The sequence below is a fragment of the Etheostoma cragini genome, chromosome 10 (assembly GCF_013103735.1).
Source record: "Etheostoma cragini isolate CJK2018 chromosome 10, CSU_Ecrag_1.0, whole genome shotgun sequence".
Lineage (NCBI taxonomy): Eukaryota > Metazoa > Chordata > Actinopteri > Perciformes > Percidae > Etheostoma > Etheostoma cragini.
In genome coordinates, this window is record NC_048416.1 from 9171611 (window position 1) to 9192634 (window position 21024).

Consider the following 21024-nt stretch of genomic DNA (forward strand, 5'->3'; position numbering starts at 1 on the left):
AAGATGCGCGCACCTGGGTTGGCCAACCTGTGACCAAAAGCCAAACTAACTTGTTAATTCGTCAGGGAGACGAACAGGGATTTATTGGCAAAAGAAATGGATGGAGACGTCTTTGGCGCACAAAGAGAACACATACATTATGCTTTAGATAAATCGAAATATTATAAGCCCCTCAAAGAAAATGATGACACTAGTATTGTTACCAGACTACTCAGTTGTGCAGGAATATTTTAGTGATTTCTTTGATCTTACGGTGGCGCTCACATAACCACAGAGACTCCTGGCATAAACTGGATACACTTGCTCGATCAGCAAACAGCCAGGTGTAAATTCAGATGGAGGGGCATTGATTCAACAGATGGAGAGATCTGTGTCTTGTGCCGCAAAAACGAAATATAACGAACGGCGAGATTGTATTCATATCCTTTTGGGGTTTGAATTGTTCACCCCGGGCTCATAAGCTCTGAGTCATGGGCATGTTTCCTTCCCCGTGGCATTATTATTCTGAGGGAGACAACTTGGCATTTTACGCACGCCTGACAAAAGACCCGAGTTGGCACACTTTGTGAATCGCAACCATAACAATGTAAGTCTGCCGCGGGTCAGTGTGTGGTTGTGTTGAAAGGTGGCTGAGCCCAGAATATTTCCTCCTCTGGCCCATTGTTGTGGCACACTTTCGATACTGGGGAAGTCTGTCTTGTGTTGTGGAGGGAGGTGGGGGAGAGAAACGGGGCTCCCATCAATAGTCCCTCCTGTGCTGCTTGGAGGCCATTCTGGTGATTTAGGAGCAGAAGGGGCGAGGGAGTGGAAGAGGTGGTGGTGTGTGTGGGGTTGGGGGGAGGAGGAGTGTTTTTTTTGTGTGGAGAAGAGACGCAGTTTGGGTGCGGGGCGGGCGGAGACAGAGAGAGAGAGAGAGAGAGACAGGAGGGGCAACAGAAAAGAGCGCACGAAGCTGGGCTGTGCGCACACACACACACAGACTCCCTCCTCTTTCTCTCGCTCACTAACTCACTCTCACACACAAACTGGGAGAGGGCTGCGTCTTTTCTTCGCCGGGACATACACTCTCATTCACAGGCGCGCACACTAACGAGGCGACGTGCATATATGTCCCTACATGCAACAAATCTGTCTACAAGGAGGACGCCACGGTTTTGCTTTTTGTGTGCAAATCTTTTCCAAAAAGGACAGTTTACTATCATAGCCTATTTATCTATTTATTTATTTTCTTTTTGTCTATTTTGCGGAGTTTTCTTTGCGACCGTGAGCAGCAGCAGCGGAGGATTTAACATGCCAGACGTCTGAGAAGACGTCTATTCCCTCTTTCCCCCCAGGATTCCCCCCACTCTGTGTGAATACAGAAGATGAGGGCAAAAATGATCCAAACCAAAGGAAATATATTCTCTTCAGCACCATTCAAACTACTGCTGTTGGTCGCGCTTGTGCACGGCGCAACCGGTAAGACTTTGAAATATAAAGTTTACGAGGAGCAGAAAGTGGGCACGGTTATCGCAAGGTTAAAGGAAGATGTAGCTGGGGTTTTGTCCAAACTGCCGAGTTCCCTGACCTTTCGGTTCCGCGCTATGCAGCGGGGGAGTACGCCGTTCCTGTCTGTCCGAGAGGAGGACGGGGAGATCAGCATTGGCACCAAAATCGACCGCGAGAAGCTTTGCGAGAAAAACTCCAACTGCTCGATTGAATTCGACGTGGTCACACTGCCGACGGAGTACCTGCAGCTGTTCCATGTGGAGGTGGAAGTGCTGGACATAAACGACAACTCGCCGCACTTCTCCCGCGCCATCGTCCCCATCGAGATCTCCGAGAGCGCATCCGTTGGGACGCGCGTCCCGCTGGACGGCGCCATGGACGCGGACGTGGGGGAAAACTCCCTGCATACATATTCCCTAACGCCAAATAACTTCTTCAAGATCGACGTGAGGACCCGGACGGACGGGGCCAAGTACGCAGAGCTGGTGGTGATGAGGGACTTGGACCGGGAGGTGCAGTCCAGCTACCAGCTGCAGCTCACGGCCTCGGATAACGGCGTGCCCCCAAAGTCTGGCTCCACTTTGCTCAAGATCAGCATCTCGGATTCCAACGACAACAGCCCAGCCTTTGATGAGCAGGCTTATATCATCAATTTGCTGGAAAACTCCCCCCTAGGGACTCTGATCATTGATTTAAACGCCACAGATCCGGACGAGGGCACTAATGGGAAAATAGTGTACTCTTTCAGCAGTCACGTCTCGCCAAAGATCTTAGAAACCTTTAAGATCAACCCGGATAATGGCCACATTACTCTTATTAAAAAAGTGGACTTTGAAACTACTGCCTCCTATGAGCTGGATGTACAGGCCCACGACTTGGGCCCTAATTCCATTCCTGGGCTTTGCAAAATTGTGGTGAAGGTGGCGGATGTAAACGACAACAAACCCGAGATAAACATCAACCTGATGACGCCTGGCAAAGAGGAAGTGGCGTACATTTCAGAGGGCGCCCCAGTGGACACCTTCATCGCTCTGGTACGCGTGGACGACAGCGACGCGGGGCTCAATGGCGAGGTGATGTGCAGGCTGCACGGACACGGCCACTTCAGACTCCAGAAGACCTATGAGAAGAACTATATGATCCTCACCAATGTCTCGCTGGACAGGGAGAAGAGGTCCGAGTACAGTCTGACGGTCATAGCCGAGGACAGGGGCTCCCCCAGCCTCTCCACCATCAAACACTTCACCGTCCAGGTGCTTGACGAAAACGACAATCCTCCGTCTTTCGAAAAGAGCCGCTACGAGGTCTTCAAATCCGAGAACAACTCCCCCGGAGCCTACCTAATGACCGTGGTGGCCTCGGATCCAGACCTGGGCACCAATGGCCAGGTCACCTACACCGTCCTAGATGCTCTGGTGCAGGGGAGCCCCATCTCCACCTATGTCACCATTGACCCTTCCAATGGCGCCATCTACGCCTTACGCAGCTTTGACCACGAAGACGTCAGCCGGATTTCCTTCACCGTGCAGGCACGTGACGGGGGAAACCCAGTGCTGACAACCAACACCACCGTCCTTCTGACTGTCCTGGATGAAAATGACAACGCGCCCATCATTCACTCCCCGTCCCTCCGAAACCACACCGCCGAGCTGCCGGTGTGGAAGTACGCATCGCCCGGTCAGCTTATCACCGCGCTCAAAGTTACAGACCGCGATGCCGGTGCCAATGGAGAAGTGACCTGCGCCATCGTCGGTGGCAACGAGGACGGGCTGTTTGTGATGGACGCCCGGCGATGTGAGCTCAGGACCAACGCCAGTCTGGTGCAGGCTCCTCGGGACGTGATGGAGATTAGGGTGGAAGTGCAGGACAGGGGCACCAATCGGCTGCTCACAGGTGCCCTCTTCAGGCTCTCCCTGCAGGAGAATATGGACATCCTCCCCCCTCTCTACCCCACCGGCTCCAGCCAGGCGCCGCTGGATCTCTCCCTCATCGTCATCATCTCTCTGGGCGCTGTTTGCGCTCTGCTGCTCATCGTCATGGTGATGTTTGCCACTGCCCGCTGCAACCGCGAAAAGAAAGACCCCAGACACAACTACAACTGTCGCGTGGCAGAGAACAGCTACCAGAACCACCCCAAGAAGCCCGCCAGGCAGATCCACAAGGCGGACATCACCCTGGTCCCAACCGTCAATGGGACTCTGCCAGTGCGTGCCCACCCTCACTCCCCCCCAGGCTCCCCTACACCAGAGAGGGGCACCCTAGGGAGCAGGCAGAGCCATCACAGCCGCCAGTCGCTCAACAGCCTGGTCACCATCTCCTCCATTCACGTGCCGGAGAACTTTGCACTCGAGCTGGCCCACGCCACCCCTCCTGTGGAGGTGAGACAATTCAGTTTGTGTCAAGCTTTTAGTTAAATTGATCTCAAACCTAGACGCTCAATCAGCACGACTGCTCTTTGTGCATTAAACATTCAGCTCTGTGTTTTTAGGTGTCAATAATGCACCAAAAGATAATCCACTTGCAATATTTCTATCCAAAATTATATGCTATGCACTTTGTGTGTTTGTTATTCAGTATTTGTTTCAGATTTATCAATTGCTCCCATATTTTGTTTACCCTGAGCTGTTTGTGTCATGTTTTTGTTGATCATCACATTCAGGAGCAAGTCACAATTGTCATGTCATCCCCCCTCCCCTCCCCCCATCCTCCATAATGCCTCCCCCCCACAATGTCTCCCTCCCCAATGATGTCTTGTGGCCTTGCTTGTTTGACTCCATTCATTTTCCCCTCTTCATTTTCCTTTTTTTTCTTTTTTCTTTTTCTTTTTTTTTTGTTTGTTTCTCTTGGGATTGTAGCAAGTCTCACAGCTTCTGTCCATGCTCCATCAGGGCCAGTACCAGCCACGACCAAGCTTCAGAGGCAACAAATACACCCGGAGCTACAGGTAACACACACACTCAACGATGCTTTCAAAGCCTTTATTGTCAGACAATGGCAAAAGTAAGGTCAACATAGAGGGGAACTCATATTGTACGCCTCTACAATAACATTTCCACATGATTTTGTATGTCAGTACTTTCACATAGTCCCTTAAATAGATATCCAGTAGCATTTTGGTTTAGTGTCAAACTGTATGCTCCACAACTTCACATTTACATAATTTTATGTAAAACCTCTCCTGCAGAGCGCTCTCTGCTTCTCCCGGCACTTTATTATCTATCAGTAGCATGGCATTCCCTTACCTATTTCATAATAGTATTGTCAATGATAGGACTGGGTGCTGAATTCAATACATTTTAGGCAGCGACCAAATTGCCTCTAAAGTATCGAGTAAAAAAATCCAATACCCAATTTCAATACCTAAGGAGTAAATCTCATCAAATCAGTGAGCCAATGAGCATGCAGCATGCTTCTACTAAGATCTAATAATGATGGTGATTGGCTGTCTAGCGTTACACATAGAGACACACAGGGGAAACTCTACAATACACAGAGAGGCTTACCTAGTAGATGCTGAAAAATACATAAAGATTTGTGTGTGTTGTTTTTCTTTATTTATTATAAAAAAGTATAGTTAATGAAGCGGTCTCAAAGTCACGATATTCGTATCGCTACCACTATCAACATTTTGATGATACCCAGCAGGTCCTCTATGAAGAAGGTATGACATGTTCTGCCTGTCTCTGTGTGCAGATATGCCTTGAATGAGATGGATAAGTTCAGTCTGAAGGACAGCGGACGTGGAGACAGTGAGGCAGGGGACAGCGACTACGAGCCCGGCAGGGAGTCACCCATGGACCGGCTCCTTGGTGAGGGCTTTACTGAGATATATGCTCCTGATGGCCAGCGCAGAACGCATGCAGGTACACCCCTGGCCACCCATCCAGCACACCCCACAAACCCTTCCTTCATACACCATCCCCCACCCCTTTCTGTCTTAGCATAGTTGTCAGTCCTAACTTCAGTCTTTCATCAGTTTTACAGTGCATCAGTTCATAAAATCCTTATGTTGTGCTTTAGGTTCAGGGTTGCCATTAACGATCATTGTCGTTGTTGATTTAGTCTATCGATTATTTTCTCGATTGTTTGAATAGTTGTTTGGTCTCTGAATAGTCAGAAAGTAGTGAAAAATATGGATCAGTGTTTCCCAAAGCCCAATATCACATCCTCAAATGTCCACAACTCAAAGAGATTCAGTTTACTGTCAGAGACGAGAGAAGGAAATTAAAACTATTCACATTTAAGAAGCTAGAAGCTAGTCACTCAAACTGATTGACAGCCAATTGATTAGACTGTGCAATTCTATGTAGGCTTAAACATTTTTTTTACTGTACCAAATCAATTTAACAGGAACATTTTTAGAGTTGAAGGACAATGATTTCCTAGTGTTAAATAATCTGCTAAATAATCTACTTTGTCAAATAGTTAATTAATGAATTGCTTTATAAAAGTCAGAAAATAGTGAAAAATGCCCATGACGAGTTTCAAGATCCCAAGATGATGTCTCTAACAGTTCCAAATCCAAAGACATTCAGTTTATGTTCATGTAGAGATGGAGAAAAGCAGAAAATGTGACATTTTAGAGTCTGGAATCAAATGTTGGGTATTTTTTACTTTAACTGTTGCTGATACATTTTCTGTTGCCAGGCAAATTGAGTAATCAACTCCAAAAGATTACAATAACCGTGATGTATCTACTCAGTGTAAAACATGGTCAGTGCGTATAGGTCCTCTACTCTGAGCAAACACTGGCCCTTCATTTCTTTCTTGAATCTTTGAAAATGGCGTAGCAACCCCATCTAGAGGTTGTGGCACATTTCTTCCACTGACATATATTCATGTGTTCAATCAATTTTTATAAAGGGATCAAACATAGTTTTAAATCCTACATCTTAAAGGATAGGTTTGTAATTTTTTAAGACTTTCTTATTGCGATACAAACATTAGAGGCATAAACAATGATAGTTGTTGGTTGCTGAAATGATTCCTTCTATCTGTACTCGCCCTGAAATGTTCCCTCCATGGCACCGTCCCAACATAAGGGACATCGGACAACATCCACAGTCCTCATTCTGTGCAATGCAAAGTTTTAGCAGTTTGAGTTACACACAGTAAATCAGGTGGATATCTACCAAAGTTACAGCCTTTTGAAAACGTTGAAGACCCTTGCAATAGAACTTCTTTTATTATTATTTAGTTTTACAGGAAAAATAACCTAAATAAACTGCTTGGAAGTAGATTTGTTTTGCAGGGCAAAATGTTTATCAGAGACGTTTTCCAAAACTGCTTTTAGAACTACGCTAGATGTTGTCCTCCATCACTTCCAGCATAGACAAGCTTGGAAGTGAACAGGTCAGGGCCAGTAACCGACAAGTGAATCTACCAATGAGCAAATAAGTAATGTATTAAGATGGACTTGAACGATTTTAGGTTTCTTTAAATACTTATTTTTTAAGATTAATTTCTAGGCATTAGAACAATTCTAGACAGGACAGAGAGGAGAAGGACATGCAGCAAAGGGCCACAGGTTGGATTTAAACCCTGGGTTGCTGTGGTTAGGATCGAGCCTGCCAGGTGAGCTACTAGGGTGTACCATTATATTTTAATTTCTGTAAAATCAACTGTGGAGCTTCTCCATACTCCTCGAAACAGGAAGCAAAAACTGGATGCCATACACAAATCCAATTGACCAAGTGACAAGGCTATTGCTGGGACCATACAAACATTTTGAAATCCATAGCCAATGGCATACCTCAATCTGCTTGTTAGCAGAACACTGTTTGAGCCATGTCGGCATGCCTTTTCCGTTCTGCATTGCAAGTGGTTGCATGTGCATCGGCTTTGAAGGTTTGTGGATACTGAATGTACTCAACCGCAGAGTTTCACCTCACTGTCGCTAAGTTGAGCTATCTCTCCAGATAGCTCAACTTATCCTCCTTTGCAGCCACCATCAGCCATCCATCTCTTCTCCCTTCTGTCTCACTGCATGCAGTTTCCTTCCTCTCCACAGTCAACAAGGAAGAACTTTGAACACTCGTTGACGATTGATTGACCCAACCGACTTAGAATTATTCTACCCACCTAGCACTGGGTCACACCCTCTTAAAGTGTCTCATCCTGTCTTTCGCAAACGACACCCAGGTTGCAAGCTGCCGCATCTTGCGTTATCGCTCTCCTCCCAGAGCTCCCACTTCTATCCTGCCAGCTTCCCACACAGCCATCACTCGACGCTGCATTTGAGCTACATCCCAATTAAAGTCAACCCAGACGGGCAGACAATCTCATCACTAACACCTTCTCCCTCCCTCCCTCCTTTCCTTCGTAGCTCTGCTCGTTAGTCACTCTCCTTCTTTCCCACATTCAAGCCTTCACTTTCAGCCGTCCAAACCGAGGCCCTTATGCTCTTCCGATGAAAAGGACGCATTTAATTGCCATGTGACGAATAGTTGCTATGGAGTCGGCGCCGAGTTGCGCTCGTGATTAAGCCCTGAAGAGCATAATTACATCTCAAAGCTCACCTTTCTTCTTCTGTACGTTCACCCCGCCTCCCGCCCCCGTGTCCAGTGCCGCATGGATGATTTCGAGCAGCGTTTAGTCGGTGCCCTGTCATTATGGCTGGAAATGGTAGCCCTCCCTGCACAAAGGAAAAATGAGGTAGAAAGTCTTTGTTTGTAGCCTAATCTTGATGCAGAAGATGGTATAACTCAAGGCTTTAAATGCTTTAAGAACCCATGAAGAAAACACTCAATTTGGAATTAAAAGAAATGTACGAGAGTGTCTCTGCTACTTATTTAGCCTTTTTTTCTTTTGCCGACATGATATGACTCTTTAAAATACAGCAAATAAGTGTATTTCTCAGAGGGTCAGGCTGTGGTTAGCCTAGATATTATAAAGACTGGGAGCGGGGGGGGGGGAACTGCAACCCTAACTCTTAAAGGTCAAAAATAGAGCGAGAGACCTAAAGCTAAAGCTGTGCTCACTGATCGAATCTGTCCATCCATGCATTATATCCAGCCCAGATAGTTGTTTGTCCAGAATGACTAATTCCCCCTAAAAGCCCAGATGGCTGTTAAGAAAAAAAATGTTTGTCTGATCAAACAAACAAGATATAACATGCTAATTAAGGAACGTTAAAGGTTACTTTAGTCACTATAGACAAACCAAGCTATTTTCCTTCCTGTCTGAAGCTAGGCTAACCTTATGCTTATTTCCTATCAGACACTTTAAACATCAAGGCTATTCCCAGAGTGCTCCAACTATCTTATTTGTCTGTAAAGGTCGCTACTTCTGCATACTACCATTCATTTTACAAATCTGAAGGTATTTGTACACAAAAACCTTAACCCACTGTATTTTTTTTAGATTTTAAACCAGACTAGCAACACACATTTTTGAAATTGAGGGGATTTTTAAGACCAAAAGAAATCTACAAGGCCTCCTTGGTCTATGTTTTTTTGCCAGTGTCCCAAGTAGAAGTGGGTGTCTCAGACGCTGATGTAAAGAAAGAAGTATTCTCATTGTCGAGATCGATAACCGCCTATTCCTTTTGCATTGTCACATGCAGGCAGGAGGGAAAGAAGGCAAGAAGTGCACATGAAAGCTATTTTTAATTGTCCTTATAAGGAGTTGAATGAGAACCAAATGTAAATGTTAAAGTCAGCTCATGGCTTGTGAGGAGTAGCCTTCGACTCAGCCTGTGTAATATGTTGCATGGATAATATCCATTCTTGTTTTAATCAATCTTTAAAAAAATAGCTCCAACTTTACGGGACAACTAGATCTTTGGAATGTCCCTTTGAATACGTCTTCATATTGTAGAGCTCAGTGTAGTCCAAGGCTGCATTAACATTGCTACGCTTTTGTTTAAAAAAGGAATATCTTATGCGACAATTCCCCCTCTCGTTCCCCCTGCTCTGGGCCCTCTGCTCGAGCCACTAAGCCGGAGACATTTTGACACACTTGTGTCCCGTTTTGGTTTGGAATCTGCAGGGTTGTGTTGCAGTCTCAACGGACGCAAACGGAGACCTTCGGCAACACCGACACTAACGCCATCGTTTCTCTGCCTGATTGGGTCTCAATGGTTATGACGTATACTTCTAACGTTACCATGGCAACTACCAGCAACGGGCTGTGTATGCCCAGTATGCGAGAATGTTGATGAGATGTGGGGTTTGGGCGTGTTAGTTTAAACGCAGATTAGTTCTTCTACTGGAGCTAAAAACACTTGTGTGCATGGAGATCGCTTTTGGCTCAAAACTCTGCTTCAAAAAAAACAAAACGTAGCAATGTAAATGTAGCCTAAATCTCACTGCCAACCCTTACTGGGTTTCCCTTGCTCAGTGGATAACTGCCCACTCCCATTGCTTCTTATCAGGGATAAAAGTAGAATTTGTGTTTGGATAAAATTTGCTTAAGAAAATCTCTGAAGTAAACAAAGACATTATGGGCAGCGAGTCTGATAAGTTATTGACAAGGGAGTCAGTGAGTCTGTCTGACTGTATTGTCAATTCAACTGACGGGTTGGCTTTCTGTTAATGTTTGCCTGACATGTTCTTTCTTTCATTTTTACACACAAATCAGTTGGGTTAAATCTTTAATTTTCACCCTTTCATCAGCCGAGCACCCAATATGCCGCTGCCCCGCACTGTTTTTTCCCCCTTTCAGTGCACTCAAATGCACTTTTCATCTGCTCTAAGATGTATTATAAATGTTCCTTTCATGTTAATGAGGGGATAATGAAGTCCCTCAATAGCAGGACTCAAAAGCGCTGCACTCCTTTAATGAAGGCTTTAAGTTGGCATATTTTATTCGTAATTTATTCTTCAGAGATTTTCTATTTGAAGATTTAATATTGAAAAGAGCGACTTGAAAGGGAAAAATGCAGGGCTTTTAGAGGAGGAGTTATTTTGAATGGGTAATAGGCATTGATCGGCCTCGCTGAAATTGTCTCTCGGTGGTAAATACACTGGAAGGTACTGTAGCAGGCGGTGCTCCTGCAGAGAACCTTTCAGACTAATTAAGGGGAAATTTCAACTGTGTTTCCAGAGACAGCGTGGCACAAACACCTGAGGAGAGGCAGGCAAATATTAGCTGGACGGCAAAAGACTCAACTGACAGGAATCCTCTTTGCAGCTCTTTGATTTTGCGATCAGATTTGTGGTTGTTTTGGTTCCAACATTTAAAGAATGTACATGCACATGAAACTCATGACTCAACTGAAGTATCTGAGTGTTACCTGCAAGACACAGCTAATATGAAAACCATGCTGTATTTGACCACTGAACAAGATATAATGTGCATAATGCTTTATATTCAAACTTTTCAAGAAAACAGCCTTGTTTTGAGGACTAATGAGACATTTGAAACATTAATGAGATTTGAAGGATTTTTTTTGCCTAAGCAATGGGGAGAATTTCTTTAAATCCTTCAGTTTGTGTGAAAACTCACCAAATATGGAGGTCAACCGTTTTCACGGGACTGCAGTATATGCAGCTCTAACAATTTGGCAATTTATGGTTTCAGTTGATCAATCAACCAAAGTTGGATTCTCTTGTTCTACTTGGATTTTGTGCTTTTCGCTGCATCCCAGCATAGTATTTGTGATTACTTACACAAGTTTTCTGTCTTTTCTTGCAGCTATGAGGCTCTGCACAGAGGAGTGTCGTGTCCTGGGTCACTCAGATCAGTGCTGGATGCCCCCCCTGGCCTCCCCGGCCTCCTCCGCCGACTACCGCAGCAACCTCTATATCCCTGGAGAAGAAGCCCACCAAGCAACCGACCTCTCCCAGGAAAAGACACCGCAGCCATGCACCGACGCTGGCCCTGCCCGGAACCAGAGCTTCTCTACTTTCGGCAAGGACCTGGGGGGTGAGGACGGTGGAGACGAGGAGGAGCGAGGGGAAGCTGGGGGCGAGGCCAGGGATGAAGACTTGTGCGGGACCACGTCGTTGCTGTCAGAGATGAGCAGTGTGTTCCAGCGCTTGCTACCGCAGGGTCTGGACTCGTATGTCCAGGTCAACGAAAACCATAAGGGGACTAGTCTCAGCGGGGTGGGGGTACCCATGACTGGATCCTTGGATCGCAGGAGGGGCCATCTCCCCGGCAAGCCCAATCCCTCCGTCCACCAGCAGGGCGTGGCAGCTTGGGCCGCTAACACCCACTTCCAGAACCCGGGAAGCAGCATCGGCCCATCTGGCCACCACCAGGGGGGCAGCTACCACACCCTAAAACCCTGCACGAAGCTTGGCTCCCAGAGTAGCAGCCACAAGGGCTTGCAGGCACCCAAAAACAGCCCCCAGAACAGCGGCCACACCCCTAAACCCCATAACAGCCCCCTTCTCACGGCACTGGTCAGCCCCACTATGGTGCAGCCGTCCCCCGCGCCTGTGCCATTGCCGGTGCCGCTCCCCGGGCCCTCTTCCAAGTGGCTGCCGGCCATGGAGGAAATCCCGGAGAACTACGAGGAGGACGATTTTGACTCTGTGCTCAGCCACTTTCAGGGCAAACGCAGCGACAGCCGACATGAGCTGGTGGACGCCAGCGAGCTGGTGGCCGAGATCAACAAACTCTTACAGGATGTCCGGCAGAGCTAGACTCCCTGTTTTGTATCCTCTTTTATTTATTCACCACCCCACTGACTGCTTCCTTTACTTCCCAATAAAAAGTGAGGACATATGGGTGGCAAAGAGAAAGACGGGGAAAATAAAGACAAAAAACAAGACCTGCAATTGTCGTTAAAGTTGCATTTCTAATGTAATAATTGTGTTTTGTGAATGCTAAATATCCCAAAAAAATTGTTTGTAATTGCTGGTTCGGTACACAATGTACACTGTGTGACTGTATTTATCTTTGTATTTTAAAAATACATTTGTATACTTATATTTATAAAAAAAGTGTATATAAACTTAACATAAAAGTCTATTTTTTATATTTTCAATGCATGTTGAGTAAAAACGTTGAATCAAGACTTTGACATGCGATTGACATTCTACATATTTAAATTGTCTTTTGTATTGTGATTCTTTTTTATTTGTCACTATATGTATACATGAATATATCAGTGAATTAATGGACACGTGTCTTTGTGGATTATTGTGGGGAAGGGGACCGTACACAAATAAAAATATTAAACAAATATTCCGCGGACTGGTTTATATTTGAGTTTTGTTCTGGTACTTGGGGCTTCTATAGTATTTTATGTGTATGCATGATATGACATGAACAAGACTTCACTCTAAAAAGAGTTGCAATACAAAACATTATTGGTTTGCACTTCAACAACATTATTTATGCAAATGAGAACAAATTTAATTAGACAATGCCTAGTTTGCATGATTAAAAATAAATGTTCACGAAAGTTGTAATACAACAAATTATTGTCTTAATTTTAAGTACTCAACTGGGGAAGTTTCAAGGTGATATCTGAAAAACATTTTCCCTGTTCACCTGGGGTGTCTCCCCTTAAGCTGTTAGGCGTAACTTTCTGATATTAATAAACCCAAATGAGTTGCTAAAAAGCTAATTAAGACTATCTGCTCCCCACAACTCTCTCTGTGTTCCTCATTATGTTCAGAAGATTGTGGCGTCCGACAACTTTTGCAAAGATAATTACCTTTTCAAAAGAGTCCATCATGTTTGTGTAATACTCAGTGTCCTCCTTGGCTACTAGCAACTGTGTGGACGAGGGGTGATAAAGGACAAAGTCAAATATTACACAACCCATCAGGTCCATGTAAAAGACTTCAAGTTAATACTCATCAAATCGACATATCAGGCCAATATTTCAATGCATTACCAATGAAGACAACATTTTGGATAAGGGGAGAATGAATTAACTTGCCTGTGCAGTTATGCAACATATAGGCAATTTATGGAATATTCAGAAAACCAGACAATTACAATTTAGATAATCATTACATTTTTGTCAGTAGTGGATACAATATTTTTTTTAAATGTGAATGATTCTCTGGTTCTGGTTTCTCAAATACATGTGTTTTCTGCTTGTCTCTGTTTTATATCATTGTATATTGAATATTTATGAGTTTTGACTAGACATTTGATGATGGCATATTGGGCTCTGGGAATTTATATTAGACTTTAATAGACACATCGATGGATCAATTAACTGAACAAATGACTACAGACAGTACCTGAACACAGTCATTTACTGCAGCCCAAGTCTTGTATATCATGGATTGTGATGTCCTCTACAGCAGAGATCTTCAAGAAGATGTCCATAGGTGGGTCCTCAAAGTTACTGCAGGGGGACCTCCAAATTATTGTTAATTCTTTTGAAAGTTAAAAGGTGTTAAATGAATGAATCTATTATTATAAACAAACATGAATCAGTCTTCTTCTTGTGCTTTTCCACCTTTTTTTGATAGGACCTAGGTGAGAGAGAAGGCAAAGACAGGATGGAAATCGGCACAGGGCGGATTCAAACCGTCAAACTCTGTGTGGAGGCATAACTCTCTCAATAAGTGTGTGCTTGTTCTACCCACTGAGTAAACCCAGGCACATATAAATCTCTTTTTGTTGGAAAAACACATTGATAATAGCCTTACTAGCCTATAGATAAGGTAGTCACACACTTTAAAGACCCCTGCTCTATATCACGAAGCTCAAAAAGATTGTAAAGTCTATGAACACCCCATGGATGAACAGAAGATGGCAGGTTTACCCTTCACTAAACCCCTCACAAGTCTTCATCTCTACATCGGCAAATGTGGGTTCTTGTCACTGTTTGCAATTTGTGCGATATGCTCCTGCTCATATGCAGGCTCTTTGAAGCATTTTCACAAACACTAAATGACTTGATATAGCCAAGATTGTTGTCTCAGCCTGGAAAAACACAGAGAGCCCGCATTCTGTCAGCAATCTCAGAGCCACTTGAATTCACAAAAACAAAAGGATCATAACTAGGATGAGCGGTGGCTGATGGGAGAAAGTTGCTGTGGAAGCAGACGGAAATAGCTGCTGTGGACAGAGACGGGGAGTTGCATGGAGGGGGTTGAATTAGATGGAGTCACCGCCCTCCTCTGGTGCCTTAACAGCTAGATGATGGGCGACACCTAGAGGCTCACCCTGTGCACTGTAAACCCAGCAGCCTGCTCATGCCACCCACATCACTTCTACCACTGCCCCTAAAATTGGTAGATTCACAAACATCCAAGAAGATAAAAGGGATGCGCAAACAACACCGTGGATTAACAGAATGTCTGTTCAAGGTAGAGAGGATGATGACATACTTTACATTTAGAGAATTCACCAGTTTTTGGATAAGCAGAAATGTCTGTAAATGTAACAGGAGAAGGTACTGGTAAATGGACAGTTCTTGTATAGCGCTTTTCTAGTTTTAACGTGTACTCATACCCAGGGCTCAGTTTACACCTATCAACATTTCTAGCCACTGGTGGACCGAAGACATGCTGGGGGAACACATTTTTGTTAAAAAACCTTATAAAGTGAAATTTTCATGCCATGGGACCTTAAATTAACATTTTCAATGCAGGACCTTCAGTAGTAACAGAATATTTTACTGTATGAGTCATTTTACTTAAGTATAGGATCTGAATACTCCTTCCACAGCTGCATGACACATAAATATGATTCCTTCATTCATTCACCAGTACCAGCAGCAACTACGCTGCTATGGAACCAGACAGTAGCAGGAGCAAACAACCAGACAGAGCCCTCTGGAGGAGAAACTACCACCCTGCAGCTTCCCGGGAAACAGCCTGCAGCTGGGAATAAATCCAGCCCACTCTCAGCAGCTGAGGATCAAAGCACCCAAGGACTTACTGTCCATCCCACCGGGTCAACATCACAGAATGTGTAACCTAAAAAATTAATATCAAACTAAACGGACTACAGATAAATAAACACTTTATTGTCCCTCCAGGACAGGAGCATTGCCTTTGTCTTGCCCATAAAGCCTATAAATTTAACATAATAAAAAACACATCAATAATCATCAACAACACAGGACATTTTGTGAAAGCGCTTTGAGTAGTCGTTAAGACTAGGAAAGCGCTATATAAATACAGCACATTTACATTTACATTTGTTAAACATGTATCTGTTAAGTAAACACTGTTTATACTATATATATATATATATATATATATATATATATATATATATATATATATATATATATATATATATATATATATATATATATATATATATATATATATATATATATATATACACACATACATACCACACATACTGTACATGTGTATAATTGTGTATTTATATGTATATATATATATATATATATGGGTATATATGTGTATGTACAAGTACAAACTATACTGCATATACAACCTACCTCAGATATGTAAGCAACCTGTTATGTTAACACACAAGGCTGATTTCATCATCCCTTACAGACAGTATAAACACAGTTCTGCGAAGGTATATTAAATAGAGCACTCTACAAAGAATAGATTTCCAACATGAAACGAACTTAATAAATAAACAATCAAGTCAAGTAAATGCTGATTCATCACTCAGCTAATGACATCACACCTGCAAGACATCATGGTAAACTAAAATATATAATATATAATATAGTAAAGTGTACATTTAGACTGACCACCGCTCTTAAGTGAAACCAGTGGCTGCTCCAACTCTGTGGAACTCATTGCCTCTAGCTGTGCAGACTGCTAGAAGCTTGTCCACTTTTAAATCATTGCTGAATACTTATTCATTTGAACTAGCTTTTGGCTCAGGGGAGCCGCCTTGATGAATGTTGTATTCTATTTTCTTAGCATTTGTTATTTATTGTGTCTTCTATTGTATCTGTTTCATTTCATTTTACATTGTGTGCTTTTTACTGTAAAGTACTTTGGTAGGCCTCGGCCTTGGAAATGTGCTATATAAATAAATATGACATTGACATTGACATTGACAATGCTAGAATAGCATGCGCAGCGCTCTCTCTCATTGTCTCTGACTGTCTGTCTCTGTCTCGCTACAATATAAATACAAGCGTCCACTAATCGCTTTTAAGGCAAAGGGTTCAACAGTTTGTGTGAATGACAAGCAAGTATTTCAATGGTTTCCATTAAGAGCATTGGTTGATTAATGTATATTTCTGTATGAATGTGAAAGTATATTCAGCCGGTCCGCTATTGTCTGTCCCATTTTTTTCTCACTGTTTCATTACAAAGTTTCCTTCTTTATATATTATACACTTTGCTTCCTCATACAGTATATATGGAGTTAAGACACTGAAGAAATGGACTCTGAAATCTAGAAACTATAAAGGGAATGAATGAATTGACACATTGACGTGTCCTCTCCTTGTTGTTTTTTAAGAATGTACAATAGCTTACACTATATCACTACTGGGCCAATGATCTAAGACTATAATTTGGGAGGATTATACAATTATGTTTTTATAATTGCACAATCTTTCCAAATTATAGTCCCAGTTCACTGGACAGTACAGAAATTATGTGTAAAGAATGTCAAATAAAATGCACATGGAAGATAAACAAACACGGCCCTTCATTGTTAAAGAATACATAAAGGACGCCTGGATAGCTGAGCTGGATGAGCACCTGCCCCATGTACAGAGGCTCTTTCATTAGCGGCTGCATGTTCAATTCCGTCCTGCAGCCTTTTACTTTATGTCATTTCTCTCCCCTTTCATATGCTCACCTGTCCTATCAAATAATGTCCTAAAATGCCCCCAAAAATCAACATTTAAAAAAAGAATACATAAAAAGCTATAAATCAACTAAAATATTGACCGAGGTATTAGTCTCTCTGCCATTGTTGCTAATTATAGAAACACAGGTAAATATCACTTTATATATGTTGCTCCTATGACTTCATTAGAAGCACATTTTCATCAGCCAGATTAAATGGCCATTTCTGGTTGCTCCATGGGCGTGCGACCTCTGACATACATAGCAATTGTAATTGCATGCTAAATGACATGCAAAAAATACCATTCATCATTCCAGACTGCTGTTTAGTTTTCATATCTATTGAATTATTTAACATAAACTGTAAAGCCCGTGAAATCCTGAAATAGAGAAATTCAAAAGATCAATTCATAGTCAAAATATCCTCAGAGGATGTACTTCCTGCGGCAGCTGAAGAAGTTCAACCTGTCAAAGAGTGTGATGGTGTACTTCTTCAGTGCCATTGAGTCCATCCTCCGCTGCTCCGTCACCATCTGGTACGCTGCTGCCTCTGACCAGCACGACTGTGGCGTATCATCCGCTCTGCTGAGAAGGCTGCAATCTGCCGTCTATCCAAGACCGGTAGACCTCCAGGACGCTGAGGAGGGCAGGAAAGAGTCTAGCCGATCCCCCCCACCCCCCCTACTGTTTCAACCTTTCAGTGGTGGATTGTAACGCAGTAAATTTACTCAAGTACTGTGCTTAAGTATAAATGTTGTTACTTGTCTTTTCTTGTCATGCCACTTTCTATACTTCTACTTCTTCTACATTTATCAGACTGCTTTAGTCTTTAGTTACTTTACAAAATAAGATGTTAACACATAAACTACGTAGTTTGTAAAATCTGAAGTTTTATTATAAATGAAACTAGCCAACACGGTAATGGCCTACAAGTCCAGCTGAAATGATTAGACCATTAAACATGCAACTGTTTGGATCCTTACACTTTCTAAAATGGGAGGATGTGTCTGCATTGAGAACATTTACTTTTAATACTTTAAGTACAGTTTCCTGATGGTACTTACATACTTTTACTTCAGTAACATTTTCAATGCAGGACTTTTACTTGTAACAGAGTATTTTTTACAGTTTGGTATTAGTACTTTTTACTTAAGTAAAGGATCTGAATGCTGGAACCTGGAACCTTTCCCGCTCTGGCAGAAGGCTGCGGTCCATGAGGACCAAAACCTCACAACATAAAAACAGTTTCCTCCCCTCGGCAACAAGGCCCCAGACCCCCACTGACACAATCACGGTAGGCCTGTATCATGTGGACCCTGACAGTTTGGTTTTCATTACCTAGAGACAGAAAATAGATTTAAGACCAGCTGGGTATTTTGACCTTTTTGTTGAGAGATAAACAGTTTTCATTGTTTCAATTTTAAGTTATGGCTTCAAAATCTTTCGTCTGTATTGTGGGTCCAGCAAAGAACACACCTTCAGACTGTAAAAGAAGAGGGCACCCTTTATGAACTCACCAACTCTGAAGATGTTAATAATCTCACTGTAACTTCATGTGGCTGTTCACACGCACACATGCACCCACACACACAAACAGTTCAGATGTCCTGAGTGACAGCAAGAATGAAACCACCAGTGTTGTTTTTGTCATGGATACACTGATACACAGTATGTGTGTATGCTTGAGATGTGTTGTCTGTTGTGTCAGTAAGTGTTTATGCAGAATGGGAGATGTAATGCAGTGTCGTTGAGAGTGAGTGTGCACATGTATCATGGGTGTGTATGCTGCCATTATCAGTTTAGAATCGATTGGCTCAACAACCAACAGCAGCAGCAACCATCTAATTGATTAAGGCCATTCATCTTGTTGAGATGCTGAAGCACTCATTTTGGACACATTGATTTTGTCTTCTCTACTCTGGTGGCAGCGGGATATGCTTTCTGCACACAACTTCTGCGTAGTGACAGCTCTAAACTAATTCCTCACCCTACCACTCTCTTCATTACATGTATTTAGCTGACGCTTTTATCCAAAGTGACTTACAATAAGCGCATTCATCCATGTGGGTATAACCCAAAAAGTGCAAGAATCATGCGAGTACATGAACTTCATCAAATATACTGAACTACTTCAAGTGCTACATTTATTTAGAGACAATAGAAAATAGTTTTTTGTTTCATTACATTTCTTTCATGGGCCAAGAAGCAGTCTAAAGAGATGAATTTTGGGTGGAGGGCCAGTGCCTCATTTGGTTTTGTGATCAGAAATCAACTTTGAGATTTAACCTGTGAAAGAGTGTACACCCTCCATCCCTCACCAAGCAGACGCTCACTGGCGTGTTCTGGCATTTTTGTACAATATCATATGAATGCGTTCATGTGATATTGTACGAAAATGTATGCAAACAAAAATGTGAGCTATCATACAAAACTATGAGACCTCCAACTACGAGCTCCGTGACGCAGAGCGGCAGTTTCTAGTGTAGTTGTTTAACAGCTGGAACACACAGGACACGTAGCGTTGTATGTAGCAGCGTAGCGCTGCAATTTTTATATCAGCGCCAATGTTATCCAATCTGTCCGTTCTCACAGGACGCGTAGCGTCTGCATCGGCCCGCGCGCTGCAACAATAATAATAAAATAATAACAATAATACTAGTTCACTACATTTATTTAAAAAATACTTTCAGCATCTCCTCTTCCCACCAATCGTCGCTCCCATCCCATCCCGAGCCCACAAAAGACTCTCGGCATGTCCAGATCACGTGACTGCCCCCCCCCCCCCCCCAAAAAAAAATCTTGTCCTGCAAGATCTTGAGAGAAAGACTACCGGATCCCGTCTCTCTCCCGTGTATGTTATCTAAGCAAGTAATCAGACTCAGCAACACAGGAGTTTCAGTGTTGCCGGGTAGACCTGACAGGACCTATTACAGCCTTGTAACTTCCCCTTGTCTCTATGTTGCAATGATGACACTGTGTAGTTTCAAATGTATAAAATTCATTTTTTTTCTAAAACCAAATGCCTCTCAAATCTTCAGACTCCTTTCCCGCTCCCGCTCTATCTGTCCATGTCACTGTGCCTACAGTGAGGCTGACTACGGTACCGCGGGACTCCGGGAGTCTCAAAACTTGTCACCGTTTAGTAATCACATACTGGAAGAAGAGAGTGCACCTGGTTACTTTACAAAAATAAAACACCTAGGTTTAAAGAAATTTTGGCTATCTCAACTTTTCACAGCGAGATGCTCGATCAGGCACACACACACACACACACACACACACACACACACACACACACACACACACACACACACACACACAAACACACCACACACACACACACACAGCTCAGAGGTCTTGAGTGACAGGAGGAATGAAACCACCAGTGTTGCTTTTGTCATGGATACACTGATACACAGTATGTGTGTATGCTTGAGATCTGTTGTCTGTTGTGTCAGTAAGTGTTTATGCAGAATGGGAGATTTAATGCAGTGTCGTTGAGAGTGAGACTGCATATGTGTGCATACATCCATCCATACATACACATATGGGCTACAATTACCAGTTTTCCACACTCATCCTGTCTCTGTCTATCAGAGAGAGAGACTCTCTCTCCGTTGTTGTTGTTTACATGTATGTTCTTATGCTTTGGCAACACAGATGGATTTTTTTTCCGTCATGCCAATAAAGCAACATGAAACTGAAATTGAGAGAGAGAAAGAGACAGAAGAGAGAGAGAGAGAGAGAGAGAGAGAGAGAGAGAGAGTAAAAAGTCTTGTGTTTTATAACACACCCTTTCACCCCGACCTCCTCTGTATGCAGTTACACAGCAGCAGTTTATTAGGATGCATACAGCGAAAAAAACAACGTTGTG

At 43.2% G+C, this 21024-nt stretch overlaps 1 protein-coding gene and 1 long non-coding RNA gene across 5 annotated transcripts; both read left to right on the forward strand.

Moving 5' to 3' along the window:
• Positions 1-986: 986 nt before the first annotated feature.
• pcdh18b (protocadherin 18b) lies at positions 987-12626 on the forward strand. 4 transcript variants are annotated; one of them, XM_034882827.1, is made up of 4 exons: positions 987-3866; positions 4344-4432; positions 5182-5351; positions 11125-12626. In XM_034882827.1, exons 1-4 carry the CDS (start codon positions 1365-1367, stop codon positions 12078-12080), a joined length of 3717 nt encoding a protein of 1238 aa, XP_034738718.1. In that variant the 5' UTR covers positions 987-1364; the 3' UTR covers positions 12081-12626. The 4 variants fall into 4 exon arrangements, with proteins under 4 accessions (XP_034738718.1, XP_034738720.1, XP_034738719.1 ...); XM_034882829.1 differs by having other exon boundaries at positions 5182-5297; XM_034882828.1 differs by having other exon boundaries at positions 4377-4432.
• A 6545-nt stretch (positions 12627-19171) lies between these two features.
• LOC117951247 lies at positions 19172-20823 on the forward strand. The gene is made up of 3 exons (XR_004658108.1): positions 19172-19317; positions 19354-19358; positions 20811-20823. It is a non-coding gene; the product is annotated as an uncharacterized LOC117951247 (long non-coding RNA).
• The last annotated feature ends 201 nt before the right edge of the window (positions 20824-21024 follow it).